Below are 15,598 nucleotides of genomic sequence, written 5' to 3'. Positions count from 1 at the left end.
GTGTGATATTGTGGACACTGAGATGGCTTTCCAATCTTTCACTGTACATTGTTTTTGCTTAGACCATTATTCTTGTTACTTCTCTCTGGATTTCTCCTATGGTTTCCATCTTTCTTGTACAACAACTCTCTAAGCAGGTACATTACTTCAACGGGAACCAGTCACCAGCAACAAGCAGCCAGCTTATATGATGAATTTTACAAGTAAAACTTTCTATTTGCCTTTCACATAACCTTGTATCGCCTTTGTCCCATGACATTAATGGCTGCTGTTCACTCCTAAAGCTTACAATAACCCTTGACTTCCAACCCATCCCAAAATGTTGCTTAGCTATCATGCAGGTTTGCCATCTGCAAAATGGGAGGAGGCCACTGTCATGCACCAGTGAGCTGCAGAGAGCTCCCTGCAGGTACGCACTGTTCCTCAGAGAACTTGAAACAAAAAACCTTCACTCTGGACATCCAAACCAAAAGCTCTGCTTTCTATTGGCATTGCATTTGCTAAACCACAAGGAAAATCTGGATTGAATCAGAACAAAGAGAGTTGACATGCATTTTGTTCACTTACACTTTTTTCCTTTTTTTTTAGATAATATCTTAGGGCATTTCCATTAAAAAAGAGTACCCCTAGCATGGGTGACTATAGTGTTAACATTAAAAGGCACAGCAAGCCCAGCTGTGCCCAGTATGCCCGAGGAAAGAAATCTCTTTTACCTTTTATGAGCAGGGAGAATCCTAAAAGGATTACAAAACACTGCCAGGTTTTATTTTTCTTCTTCATTTTTAAAGGCTAAGTAATTCTCTATTTAGGAAGTTTTTGCTTATGTTCTTTACATTCTTCTCTAGGAAACAATCTCTCTCATTATTCCAAGAGGGTAACCCAGCAGAATGCCAGGAACAGCTGCAGCCAGCAGATTGCTACTCCACTCTGTCAACCCAAGATGGCTACAGGAACCTTTTTTTTTAAAATAATCTGCATTATTTGTTCCATTTGTGAAATAAATAAGCTTGTTAATCCAAGAGAAAATCTCTTGGAACTTGTAGCCAATGGTTTATGGAATCTGGAAGAAAATCAGTAAGGCCTTTGTGTGGAAGCCCGTTGCATAGTCACTATTTACAGGACAACCACAAGACCATGCACCCACATCAGAGGGAAAAAGAAAGTAAAAAATTAGGATAGCTTTGACAAAGCACAGAGGGGAAAGACAGCCTGCTTCTAAAGGGTTCCCTAAAACCATGTTAATATTCTCTGCATTTTTCTCAAAGCTTTAAGAAGCTTCAGTGCTCCTCAAACACCCTCAACAAAACCCAGCAGTACTGGGTGTCCAGGAAGATTACAAGCTGGCTGCTGTTTATTTATCTGTTAAAATTGTATTATCTCTTATAATGACTTCTGCATCTTAATTAAAACTGAAGCATGAATCCTCCAGTAGAATCACTATGACAAAAATATTCTTATTATTCATTGTTGACTGTCAAATCCACAGAAGCCAGGAGCTTTTGTAGCCATATATGCAGCCACAACAGATTCACTTAATCTCTGCTCAAGGTATTTATGCAGAACAGCTTTCAAGTAATTTAGTCCTCAGGTTTCAATGAACTGCATTAAATATGTTGTGTATTTAAAATTAAAGCTTTGAGACAGAGTACTAGCCCGGAAGATAAATATAGGCCAGAGTAAGCAAAACCACATAATGAAATTTATGTCAGATAAGCATGAACAGTATTCCTTTTACAAAATCTTTTATTTTATTTCTAGCAGCAAACAGTAGCTTTGCAAACAAACTGGCTTAACAGGTACTTAAAATCAAAACACAATGGAAATCCACAGCTGGAAAGAATTTCAGTATCAAGCATGCAATGTGGAAAAAGAATTTCAGATTATTTTTAATGAGTTTAATGAAGACATTACTTTGCAAACTGATAAAACCTGCTGCCGATATGCAGAATATCACCCCAACTATGTTTATTAGAACACAAAATCATTACCACAGGATGGGAGAGTAGGGAAGAGACTTTAAAACTATACAAACACATTAAAATCTTTATATTCGTATTCACCATCTATAAATGACTATTTTATCAGCTTATTAACTCTTTCAGAAATCCTGCAAAGGCTCACAGGCCAAACTTCTCCAGTCCTTTAACTCTCAAAACTCACTGAAAAACAGATATGCAGTGATATTTGAGACTTATTTTTAAACACAGCAACAAGAGCAGCATTATTCAGTTAAGAGCATTACAAGTCAATGAAGTGGCACTTCAAGAAAAGATTTTGTTGCTAAAAGATTTGACAAGAGATTGTGGAACTAAATATATTTTCTAGAATACTTCCACAGGAATATTTCAGAATTGCATTTGTCCAATTTACTTTTGAATGCCTAGTGAAAATAACTTAAACATTAAATTATTAATCTGGGGGGAGGGCAGGGATGATTTGGATTGCTTATTTTTGGCTTGTTTGCTTTCTAATGAAACTATTTTATTCAAACCACTTTTCAACCTAGACCTGCAGAAAACTAATTTTTGGTGGCACATGGTGGTACATCCTCCCCCTTGCTCCCTCCTCAGGCCAGCTATGGTCTCAGGAATACTTGCTAGGCCTCAGCCTGGATTAACAGCACCTAGACAGTTAAGTTCCCTTGAGCTTATCAGAAACACTGTCTGCTGACAGAACTTCTGTTGTCTAGCAAGCTCCTGTGTTCCAACAAATAGCCTTGAGTTTCTTCTTCTATCTGAAGAAGAGGCCAAGTGGAATAGTATTTTGTTATTGGATTTTTCAAGGAATATTCCAGTAAATACCAACTCATCCTTGTGGCCAGGATGAAAATTTACTGATGATTTAATCATCACAATCATCTTGTGACCCTATCTGTGAACAATGGTACTGAGACCCTTTGAGCTGTCCTGGACCAGAGCAGGCTGTGACCAGCATACCCCAGACTGGGATGACTCTCAGAGCAAGCGAACTCTCAAATTTGTGAGACTCTGAGGATTGCCATGGAAAGCCAGTGAAGCCTAGCCTAATACCCTCACCATTACTCAAAGCTTAATCCTTTGCCCACTAAGAAGATCCAAAGACATCTGCAAGTACTCAAGGGTGATTTTCTCAAGTGTAACTTTGTACATACTTATTTTTGTCTGTGTGCACATGTATTATGAATGTTGCCATTGCAGATTTAACCTGGTCTAATGGAAGGTGTTCTTCTCCATGGCAGGCGTTGGGACTAGATGATCTTTAAAGTCTCTTCCAACCCAAACCATTCTATGACTCTGTGCTGTGAGCATTTCTTAATTAACTAAAGCTGCATATATTGAAGAACAATAAATTTATTTAAACGATATTAACCATTCATATTACTTAATGAGTTTCAGGAAGCTACTCAGGAAAAAAAAGTCTCATCTATCACAATATAGAAATACTTCAAACAGTAAACATGGAGGCAGCTATAAGTTTCTTCTTATCAAAGGACTGGAGACTTTGACAAGCACTTCAACAATGCTCAAGTGATTTTCATATACCATTCCATGATTTGAAAAGAAACAAAACGTACAAATAGCACAACTAGAAAATGAAGGGATCACACTACATTAAGAATCATTTGAAGAGGGATTAATAGTATACAGGAAATCTTCCACTGTCACCACCAGGTTCTCTGTAATTCTCTCTTTAGTGCTTCCAAATGAAGACACTGTTTCAAAGGAAGAATTTAAAACTATATAACTGGCATATTACTTGTGCTTCTCGTGTCAGCTGGTTTAAATATACAGAAGTCAAATTCTTGTTCCAATACTCCTATTTCGTATACATCTGGGAGAAGGAAGATATTAATGCTTGGGTTTTTTTCATCAAGCAGAAATAACAGAAATCAGACACAGATCAAATTATCTGTGCTAGACATAACTCCGAGATTACAAGAACACAGGTCAACTCTTCTCTCCTGTTTGTCCTCAAAATCAAACGTTTTGACTAACAACCCCAAAAGTGCATAAATTAAGTTGAAGCTCATGGGTTTTTTAGGTCTTTGTTGCCTTTTGATACTTAGAGACAACCTCAGCCCATTCATTAATCTGCTTCAGAGTATGATCTCTCAGGAGACTGTACTCAGACAGTTTAAGGGTCATTAATCTCCAGTAAAACTGTATGGTGGTATGAACAATTTAGGTGCAGGTACAAAACTGCACTTTCTTACCGATAAGAAAAACTATACCAGGTACCACGGCCTCTATACTGAAAGATTCTATTGCCTGAAAGAACATCAAGTGCTCTGAGACTGTAAGAAAATATATGCCATTCCAGAAGTTAAGAAGACAACAGTTTATGACTATTACAATTTCATTTCAGTAACTTACACTATACTATGCCAAATGATTTCTATAATTTTGTATGTCTGTAGAAGATTAATACCCTGGATGTGTCACCCGCAAGACCTCAGCAATTCAGCATTCTCCTCTAAAGTTTCTGTTTTGAACCCAACTGATGTCTGCTTGGCCAACAGCACTCTTGACAAAGTTGTTGGCTTTACAAGCATTTTAAGTTTGTATGAATTAGACAATGGTATGATCTGCTATGGAATTACAGTCCTATTCTTTTGGGGCAGACATGGAGGAAAAAAACCATCTGTATTAGGTATCATGTCTATTACAAAATTGTTGTACCTTCAAATCACATGAAATCAATTACTTTGCAAAACAAATGAACAATGAGTGCAGCTGTTAGTTTGGACACAAGTCTGTTCCACAGATTTTGGCTATTAAAACTTCTGCAGTAACATTAACTGATCAAAGAAGGCAACAGGTAGTATTTGTTAACAGAAAGGAACTAAAATAAAGAATTAACTCATACAAAACCATCCAAAATGTCAACAATGAAATGTTCATTCTAGCACAAAAAAATTTTTGGAAGAACTCTCTGTGTATACAATATATACTTAGTGCTTTCCAAAATTATTACCCAATCATTTCATTTGCATATTTGCACCTCAGAATACTATACCAAAATGTGTGCTTTAAGGACATCTCAAATGATAAGCACAAGGTGAATAGCAAGGAGAGCTGATGTCTCCTATCCAGGACACCAGTATACTTGATTTTGCACATTTAAACCCCCATGGAATCTTACCATTGATCTTTCAGAATATCCAAACAAATGGCCCCAGTGACTGAGCTAATATTAGGATGCCATATTTTGGTGATAAACCGCACCTAAAAAACAAGACAATTCTTAAAAACAAAAGCAGTAATTAAATGCAGTGTACATTACATTTTTAAGTAAAGTACAATGCGGTGTAAGTAAACATTTTTAATCAATTATTTTAATTAATATTATGAAGAAATACTAATTTAGAAAAGGTAGTACTACAAATGGAACTAAGACGAACTAATACTACTTATTTCAGGAGGTTTCAAGTTTGTAAGGCTGTTTGTTAGAGCCTTGCCTTACTCAAAACAGACTACTGCCCATTCCAGCTCCCCAAACTCATCCCTGCTTTCTCACACCTGTGTTCACATCCCTGTATCACACAAAGCTAATTAAAAATACATAATACAAGTATTATGCAAATAATAATAATAAAAATCCAGCATACAAGTGTTTTGACAATACAGACTTAAAACTTCTAACATTATTAAAATTGGGGTTTCTAGATTTCACAAAGTCCTGAACTCTTAGCACAGGAACTGGATATCACTTACTGTTGAACTAAATTGTTGGCTACGGAAGTATTAGAAAAATTTCTTTGGTGAACACTACTACATCTACAGCCATCCTGTCTCATTACCTCATATGCAGAAAGCTGTTCACTCACCCAAAACTTAACTAAATTACTGTTATTTTTCTTTGCTAATGAAAGGATCTAGTCCCAGAATTCATTCATTAATCATGTCCATATTATTACACTAAAGTGTATTCATGCATACAAAACATTACTAAAATCAGGTTTTGGTGGCTTGGGTGTTCTGGGCTTTTTTAAGACCCTGAGAAAGGTATAAGCAGCACTTTCTCTTAAAGGTCTTGGAGACCAAAGCAGTCCTCAGAAAGGACATATATGCCTTTGGAAACTCCCGCTTCATTTTCTTCAGCTAGCACTTTAACTGCCTTCTAGTGATTTTGACCCATCTATTTCTCATCTCCTTCTCACCCCAAATCCCTGAAAAACGTTTTATGTATAGCACAGATCTTTCAACTTTTGCCCCTGAACTGCAAGCAAATCAGTGAAGAGAACACAGTACCTGTCAGGCACTACAGCAAAACACTGTATATACAGGGCTATAATGAAATCAGTACAATCCTGGTGTCCAAACAGGCAAGAACGGAACAGTTCTGCTTTCCAGGACATAAATAAGCTATCATGTCAACCGAGGGACTTGGTAACTACCTCAACTCTATAAATCACCTGGAAAATGTAAAAAGCAATATAAATATGGATAATTTCGCACAGCAAATGACTGCTAACAATGGCTATTAAAGCACATGCTGAACAAGCTGAAGAAATCTTTCAGATGAAAGGCAGGGCCAGGCAAGCAAAAAGGCTTCCAATTCAAGACTCCAGAATAAGCAGTACTATGCTACAATGCACTCCGTTTCTAACAGCTGCCTATGAACTCTGGAAATGGAGACTACCAAGCCCTAAAGCAGCAACTAAATCATGGTATATAGACTCATCTTCCAGTGTCCACAACCTGTTTCAGCTCCCACCAGAATGTGTGCAGATTAAAGAACTGAGACCAACAAACATTTCTTTAAGATGTTCTGTGTCTTTTGTTCCAGCCTCAAGGAAGTAATTCAAAGAACCTATGAGCTACTGGCACCCCTTTCTTCCTCCTCTTCCCCAGTTCCTTCCCAGTATTATTTACCAGAGTGAAAATAATAACAATCTAGGATACGTTCTTGGTTCGAAGACATCTTTCAGACAAACAGAAAACCAATCAAGAAGTTGAGTCACACAACTCAGGCGTCTACTGATTCAAGCCACTGAAGAGTGTACTAAATCAGGGCACAGGAATGTACAGCTGCAGCTGCACATGGCTGGAGAGAACATTATTCAGAGTGGAATCACAAAACTGAAGTTCTAGAAAGATGCAGTAAAGTTAAAAGGCCAGTAAGTTGTGAAAAACATATGAGTGACTTTACCACAGCCATTTCTCATCTCTCATCCATGTGCACATTATCTATTTCTTCAACAGAGAAGCAGTAAGACTACTATATTTCTCTGTTGGTTCTTCAAGACACACAACTGTACATGTCCCTATTTAATTATTACTAGAAACTTGGTACGTTAGATTCAAGAACCTTTTAAGTATAACTTAGAGAGCCCAAGAAACTAAAAGAACCAATAACTCCCTATTACAACATTTCTTCATCAATGCTGAGAGGTAGGGAACACAGCTATACTCTCCACACCATCTAAAACTACCTGAAAACTGTATTTATCTTGTCAAAAAATGTTACATTAGGGTCATTAATAAGGCCCAAACTCCTCCCCAGAATTTCCCTGTTTGTACTTTTAGGAACAGAGTGTACTTCTGACTGGATACAGTTTTGCATCCTGCTTTATTTCTACCTAAATATAACAGTTCCAATCCTTGTCTAAAAGTGAATTAAAAAACAAACAAACACCCAACAAACAAACAAGTAAATAAGAATACTCAAACCTAACTTGTTAGACAAATTGTATTATCCAAAAATGTGTGTTTGCAGTACCTTAGGAGGATTGAATGGATATGTTTCTGGGATTTTTATCTCTAGCTGATACCTTCCACCTGCAAAAGACAAGAACAAGTTGGAAATTATACCAAAAGAACATTACTCAAACTTAGACTTTCATGACACTAAAGCTTACACTTCTAAATGAGCATATTTTCAAGTAATTCAAACTTATCCAGCAGTATTAGTTAGGAGATACATTTAGATTTCATTATGTTTCATAAATAAATACATATAAAGTCAGAAAAGCTGTGTTTGCTTATGCAAATCACTAGCTGTACTTCTTAAGTATATTTAATATGTACATTCTCATTCCCAATCTTATCACTGCCATGCTTTATTTTAATAAAATATACCAAAATATGAACCAAATGTCTCCTAAACAGATGAAAAAAGAGGCCACAGGAATATTCAGGCTGAACATGGGATATTACATTATTTTGACTCTTTTCTAACACCTCATGACAAATTTTCTTCAAATTACACAATTGAAATTACCTGTATTTAATTTTAAACTTTCTGGAATTCAAATACATTCAAATAACTCTTCCAGAAAAGCTTCCACACTTTGGGAAAAAAATAATAAAGGAGGTACCAGTATTTGACTTTTATTATGTTCTACATTACCACCTGAAGGAGTTACTTCTGTTTCAATTCTGCAAACACTTTGACACACCAGTACCATTAATATAATATGATGGGCCAGAGCATACAATAAAGGATAATAAGAGCTTGGAAGACAGAATCTGCTCCTACTGCCCAGTTTTAAACACTTCTCAGTTTTATCTCTGTCACAGTATCATTCCCTATCCCATTTCCATTATAGTTCTGTTAACATTCAGGTTCACTACCAATACTTATGTCTTCTGGAGCAATCTCTAACTATCTCTGCCTGCCCAGTGAAGGCCATTTGCCAGGCAGCAGTTCAGTGACAAAAAGAACGGGGTACAAAAAAAACCATACACACCAAATTGGACATTTACTTTTCATAAAAACTGAAAGCATTTATCCTAATTTGCAATTTTTTCTTCAACCTGCTGCTCCTCTTTCAGAAACCTTTTCCCTCTGTCAGTATAATGTTTTAAAATTTATACAATTTCTTGAATTAAAGCTAAAGCATTTGCAATCTATTTTCCTTGAGATTTCCAGAGTGATTTATTCTGCAAATCAAGCAATGCGAAACCAGCTCTCAAGTAATGACAATATGGGCAGCAAGATACATGGGGGAAAAAAGCTTCAAAGTGCTCCTCCCAGCAGTTACAGTATTCGGCATCTTTTTATCTGTGCCAAAAAACACATTAGTAGTTCCTAACAGCTCTCACTTTTAAAATGTATTTCAGTCAAATACACTCCACCTGAAACTAGTTAGTATCAGCTTGATATTTTCCACTTGTCTACAGATGTTCTTTTTCTCACTTAACACTAAAGTAACTTGAGAAGTTTTAACAGAAAATACTATATAAGAAAGGACAGTAAATCCAAAATCATAATAGTAAGGTCTAAATTGATTGCTTGTCTGCTTACAGGACAGCACAGGAGAAACAGTTTTGAAGACACATACATCAAAAAGAGACCTTAAAGAAGTTTGGTTTTCTTTTTCTTTAAATTGAAGCATAATTCAGCAGCAACTGTTTTTTAAGGGAAAGAAATAGCTACACTCTGCCTGGATTACAAAAATTCATCAGTCCTATGATTTTGCTGCCACATCATTTTGTAAGGTAATATGAAAGCTATCCTCAGGTATTACCATTTTTTCTGCTTACCACAAACTATTACAGTCTTCTGCCTAACAGGGTATTCAGCCACCAATATTTTTCACCAGAAACTGATGAGCTGGTAATATTATTTATATAGTATTGTTTTGCACCAAACTTTGCAGTTAAAAATACAGGCTTAAAGACATAACCTCAACAAATCTGTATTTTTTTTCATACTAGTAACAAATGACTAATATATTCACTTCTGCTTTTTTGTTTTTTAAGAGTATGCATACGTATGGCTTTTTTGGTGGCTACTTAATGCTTGAAATAGAATTAAACAGTAATGGCATAATATTCCTTCTGTAGTCCTACTGAAACAGGTCTCACAAGAGTTAGAGCAATTTTTAGCTATTTCCCTTGAAGAAATACCCTGTTATAAATTTTGCAGTTCCTGTGGCTCACATGTAAGCTTAGCCTGAAATTAATACAAATATTACACAGACTAAAATAAAACAACCCCCAAAAAATCAAAACCCACAAAACCCCAACCTATCTACTGAAAAGCTCTTGAATCAAGCAAAACCCAGCAGCCATTAATCAAGTCTCTCAAAGTTCTGTCTTGTAATATTCTGATAATTGATCAATATGAGTTGACACTATTAATAGAAAAATAAAAGCTGTAAATTTTGTCAATAAATGGCATTCTTCCTCTCAGTCATTCTTAACTAATGTTCCAACATTACCTATAAAAAATTTTGCAGCAGCAGTTTGATTTCAGATACCTCACCAACTATGGTCAACAACTGTTCTTTCACTTCACAATGGTTCTAGAATTCCCTCCTGTATGACAGGGACTGTCTGACCAGAACTACTGCATAAAACTTCTTCATAAAGCACTTCTTGCTGTGTCACTGTTTAGATTATAGATGACAAAACATCAGTCAGTAATTATGCAGCATGCATTACTGCTATAGTCATAAAATGAAGACAACACACACTGGCACGCCCTTCATAATTATGTAAGGGAATAAATGCATATAACTCTATTACAGAAATATTAACATTCCAAAGCAAATTATTCTAATGTCAGGAAACACCAAAAATTGGGCTGGCAGTAACCATTTTACTCCTTGATGTATATGCCTTCTAGATTAAAGTAAGCTTACAATCGCATTACTCTTCCATGAGATCCCTGCAATAATCATAATAAAAAAACAGTTTAGCCCACCCAAAAGGGATATTTACTATATCCTCATAATTAAATGTACTCAAAGGTATGTAAGTATGCATGCATTTCACATCAACAAATTCTGCAGTAAACATATTGCTGTTTTTCACTAGCAGGATATGCTGAATATACGAGTAGACAGTACCCAGCTTTTGAAATTCTTGTCTACCTGAATCATCCAGAATCACACAGAACTCAGTTCTGCAGACAAACATTTCAATCTTTTTTTACTCTCTGCATGACTTGCCATACAGTTTTTAACTTTTGTGATACATCAGTCCATCTTTATTTTAAATAACTCTCAATACATTCTCCAAAAAAGGCCCATTTTATAAGCCAAGGTAACACTGACCTGGAGGGAGTGGAAAAAATGGCAAGCTCCGACAAACCAACTCACCTCCAAGGAGGTTTAATTCTCTGTATGGAAAACAGACACCTAAACCAACACCCTTCTACCACCATTCAGATGTTTCCTAGAATCCAATTGCTTATATACAGATGTTATTACAATATTAAGTCTTGGATTTATCAGAGAAACTATACTATTGCAAAACAACAATTATACTAAAATCTAAATAGAATGATTCACTTCCAAATAGATCACCAGCATGAGTCTGTATTTTTGGTGAACAGCATAGTGCTCCTTTTAAATTGAAGTCATATTACAACCAGAATAAATTGCTTCCAGATATTATCTTCTGTCAACCATACATCAGCAGCTGATGAGATTGAGACACATTGGAGAAGGTAGGGAGAGAAGAGAACCACCATTATTTACTAGATTGCTGAGGAACTCTGCAGATGAAGTTCTGCAGGGCACCCCTACCATTACAGCTGCTCCTACTTCTCTACTTTGTTTCTTTCTTCCAGACTAACTTCTCTTCTTGCCAGCTTCTGACATCTACCCCTGCCCAATATTCTTCCATGTCAACCACTGTTAGGCTATTTCCTTATTCTTTTTCTCTCCTGGGCCCCAAAGGTAGAGGAGGGGAGACTCTCCCTGCTCTCAAGTCCAATGCTGCTGCACCAGCTTCTAGTCCAGAAAAGCAAATCACAAGGGATGTCCTCTGTCAGGGAAGATGTGACAACCAGATTTTCATTAGCAGTAACTAATGTATTTGAGTGCATATACTTCTATAGCTACTAAACAATTTTCAGGTATTTTCCCCACCTGATGAGAACTTATTTTTTCAAAACAATGACAATTGTCATGTGTCCAGTTCCAGGGGAATACTAAAGTCCCACTCTTAGCTCAAAGATATAGAGCAACTAGAGCAACAGAAGAACTTGCAAAATTGTTTCATATTCCAACAAAAAATTAATTTGCTTGTAACACTCCTTGATACTTTTTTATTGAAAGTACAAATTCAAATCAAAGTAAATACCTGGCATGGAAAATTCAAGTAGAACAATGTTTTAAAGCTACTCAAAAGTTTTAAAAAAATTTTTAAATCCTTACTTATCATGAAAGAACTTTAAATAGAAGGTATGTCTGCCAGCTCCATATATATTATACACAAAGTTTACAAGTATCAGCACTATTGAGTAATTTTGTATCTCTGAAGAAGCATGCTATATTAGCCTTTTCTAAAGCTTATTTATGGAAGTTACTTTGCTTTTACCAGACTGTAAGAGAAGTATAATTACTGATACCAGCTTTAACAAACTAGAAAGTCAGTAAGGTATAATTTTTGAAGATAGTTAAAGATACAAAGTTCTACTACAGAGTCCCCCACATCAGTCTAAATTAAGTACTGCGACACAGGAATGCCCAAAATTAATCCCAAATTTATGTTGTAACAGCATCGCTGCTTGAGATAGGAGAAATGCAATGTTTATGAATTATCACCACTCTAGATCACATGAAATACATGTACAGTCTGAAGCTAAGTTTCTTAATACTTAACCATTAAGGAGCTCAAACTGTTGAGACAGTAAACAAACAACCAGAAGTCAGAATTATACCAATTAAATAGCACATCTTATATCTGTAAATTAACCTTGATATCCTATTGTAGAAAAATTTCTCTTCAGGCAACACAGAAGCTGAACTGAAATAGTTTTTAAACTTAAAATCTGTAGTTAAAAAAAAAAAAAATCAGACTATTTTAGAACATGTACCTCTACATTTTATGCTGTAATTATTTTTATAAACAAAGCATCTCAAGACACATGACTTGAAATGTACAATGATTGCATACACAAAAACTTTACTTGCCTTCATATGGTGTGTCCGGAGGTCCTGCTATTTCTCCTCTTAATTCTGTAAAATTCTCATCTACAAGATCTACTTTAATTTGATTTTTGCTCGTCTTAAAAATAAACAGAGAAACAAAGAATCATAAGTAAGCATTTGACATACAAATTTCCCCCAAAATATGCTGTTTTAAATTTTTAGAACAGTACTTTAAAGAAAGTAAACATTTAAAAATATAATAACCTAAAGTTAATAGCTATCTTCCAGTTGAATTTTTACTTCATTGAAAATAGACTACTTGTGAAGCACTGGAAACTTCAATATTATTTATACGATCACTAGAATATGCAAAGCAATTCAGCAGTATATCTAGAAACTGTGCTTCTAAGTTGACCATGACTGTGAAAATGACTATGATCTTTCAAATCAGCTATTAATTCTACATATCTAAACTATAAAATTAAACAGACCAAATTGCACATCAGCTCTTTTCATATTTAGACCAATTTATTTAAAAATAGACACATCTGTCACTTGCAATGGAACACGGAAAGAGTTCCCCAACTGGAGTAGTATTTTTAACATTACAAGGATCTAAACAGAGTATTGTAGCTGTGAGTTCATGTATATCTTTAATATTTAGGCATAAGATACAATTTACTTTATATGCTTGGATTTCATTGTCACCTCCTCAACATTTTCACACCCCGTATCAACTTCCCTACAAAATAAAAACAGTGTACTTTGATACCGGAGAAAACGTATGTTTTCCAGAAACAGATTCTCAGAAGTGTTCAGCCAGAGGTACTCATTCTATTAAATTAGCTTTCCAGGTCCAGAGAGCAGCATTAGTGAAAGTTACATAAATCTCCTAGCAAGTAACATTTATTGAGGGGCTACAAAGCAAAATCTCTTTAGAAAGATGTACCATCAAGATTTTAGAGATAAATAATTACAGGTTTTTCTGTCCTGCTATTTCTGCATACTTGCTCACTGACTGCATTACAGATTTCCTCATTCCTGTGTTATTTTTTGCAAGAAATCTTAGCATCTTCCCAGATCTTTTAAAATTGTTCCAACTAGTTCTATACAGCTATGCTTCTTTTCACACTCAGAGTAAACCCAGTTGATGACAGCTCCAGAAGGGTTAAGTCATATAAAGCTGGGGGTGCCATCAACTGGTTCTTGAATCTATCAGTGATGTGAACCATTAAACACACAGAATTCACTGGACAACAGTTGGGAAATTACTTCCGTTTTTTTCCTGCAAGTGTTCTATAGAATCAGTCCTCCCCAAAGCAAAGAGTGCTCTTCTGACCAGAGATGCTCCCAGATATCAAGAAAATTCAAAGATTAGGCAAAAGTTTCACCATGTAAAAATCCTAATTCACTAAATTAATGCAGTGGTGAACTGGGAACATTTAACATCTGTAGTTACATACATTTTTCTTTAGAACTTGAAATCCCTTCAACCCACACAGATGAGGCAGCACTTGCAGCTCTCCACAACAGCCAGGCACTGTAAAAATTCCCTCTCTGAATTCGAACTTGATCTTACATGATATATCTTCTTGCAAGCTTTCCAACATCACTTTTAATTTTTTTGCTCTCATGCTTCCAACTGGCAGCTTGTTCCAGCACCTCACAATTTCTAAAGGCTTTCTGAAGTACAATCAGGTAAAGCTGCAATCTATTTACTCCCATTTGTGACAGTATTGTTTCCCAGCTTCAACAAGTTTTTTATACATCTAGTATTTATTCCCCTTGCAAAATATATGGCATTTACACTGATCTTCCAGCCTTAATTTTACAAGCCTTTAATTTAAGCTGAAATTCTAATCTTGCCATACTGATTTTTTTAAAAAAATTTCTCTACTATGTCACATGATCACCTAATCAGCCCTGCATAAACAAATTTAGATGATGTCTCAGAATCTGTGCCACAAGCATTCTGTTGCACTCACTAAAGACACATCACAACCTAAGAAAGATTAAATCTGTTTTCTTCATAGCAGCATGACATGAGGCTCAGATCAAGTGACAAGAGTCCCAGCAAGGATTCTTGCGGAAGTTTTTGTCCTCTCCAGTGACTGCACAGTGCTTTGTTGGAGGTACTGCCCCTTTGCATGTCCTCTTCATTCCCAAAGCAGCACATTGGTTTAAATAACCAATACAGGTGAGTCACTATAACTATCTGAGCAGTCATTCGAACCTCAGCGGAGCTTCTCCTGCTCTCCCTCCGCCAACAGCACCTGGCAAGCTCAACCTTGACAGCAGGAGTTCCTTGTTCTTTGCAAATAACTTTTCATTTAGAGGACTGTACTAATAGCAAACAGGATGAATCCCAATGATACAATCTACGGTTAATCCATGCTGCAGCTCGCTTCATTTTCTACTTAGCACTCTACTTTCTTCAGTGACCTGCACAGTCTTGCAGCAGCCTGGATATTCTCCTTTATATTCAGTTCCAGTTAGTACCACACTAGCTGCTTTTCCAAAGAAATCCTTCCCAACTCCATAAATTTGTTTAAAAGCAATCAAACACAGAGCCTGTCACTACGATTAGTTTCTTTCAAGAGTCAGTGATCCTGGTTCCCCACTTTGAGATGACTGCTTGTATTGCTAGAGCTGTAGCTGTCTCCATGCCATTATTTGCCTTGCACAGAACCTTAAGGAAAAACAGCAGGTTATAATACATTGTTTTATTGCAGGAATTAATTTAATTTTGTATTTATGCTTAAATTCTACCATGTCCTCCATATACCAAAT

The 15,598-nt window shown here is 36.0% G+C and overlaps 1 protein-coding gene across 1 annotated transcript in view; it reads right to left on the bottom strand.

The window, feature by feature from the left end:
* The window catches only part of UBE2K (ubiquitin conjugating enzyme E2 K), a 44,388-nt gene that overhangs the window by 13,763 nt on the left and 15,027 nt on the right, over nucleotides 1-15,598 (bottom strand). The window contains exons 2-4 of the mRNA XM_005517764.3: nucleotides 12,851-12,944; nucleotides 7,702-7,760; nucleotides 5,122-5,204 (exon numbers count right to left, since the gene is read on the bottom strand). Of these exons, the coding sequence (XP_005517821.1) occupies nucleotides 5,122-5,204; nucleotides 7,702-7,760; nucleotides 12,851-12,944 (236 nt within the window). The remainder of the gene's footprint in view (nucleotides 1-5,121; nucleotides 5,205-7,701; nucleotides 7,761-12,850; nucleotides 12,945-15,598) is intronic.

This window comes from Pseudopodoces humilis, chromosome 6 (assembly GCF_049639895.1).
Source record: "Pseudopodoces humilis isolate 2021_Gansu_Grassland_sample_001 chromosome 6, ASM4963989v1, whole genome shotgun sequence".
NCBI lineage: Eukaryota > Metazoa > Chordata > Aves > Passeriformes > Paridae > Pseudopodoces > Pseudopodoces humilis.
Note: the sequence above shows the minus strand (reverse complement) of the source record. Positions and strands in the feature narration are given on the sequence as shown.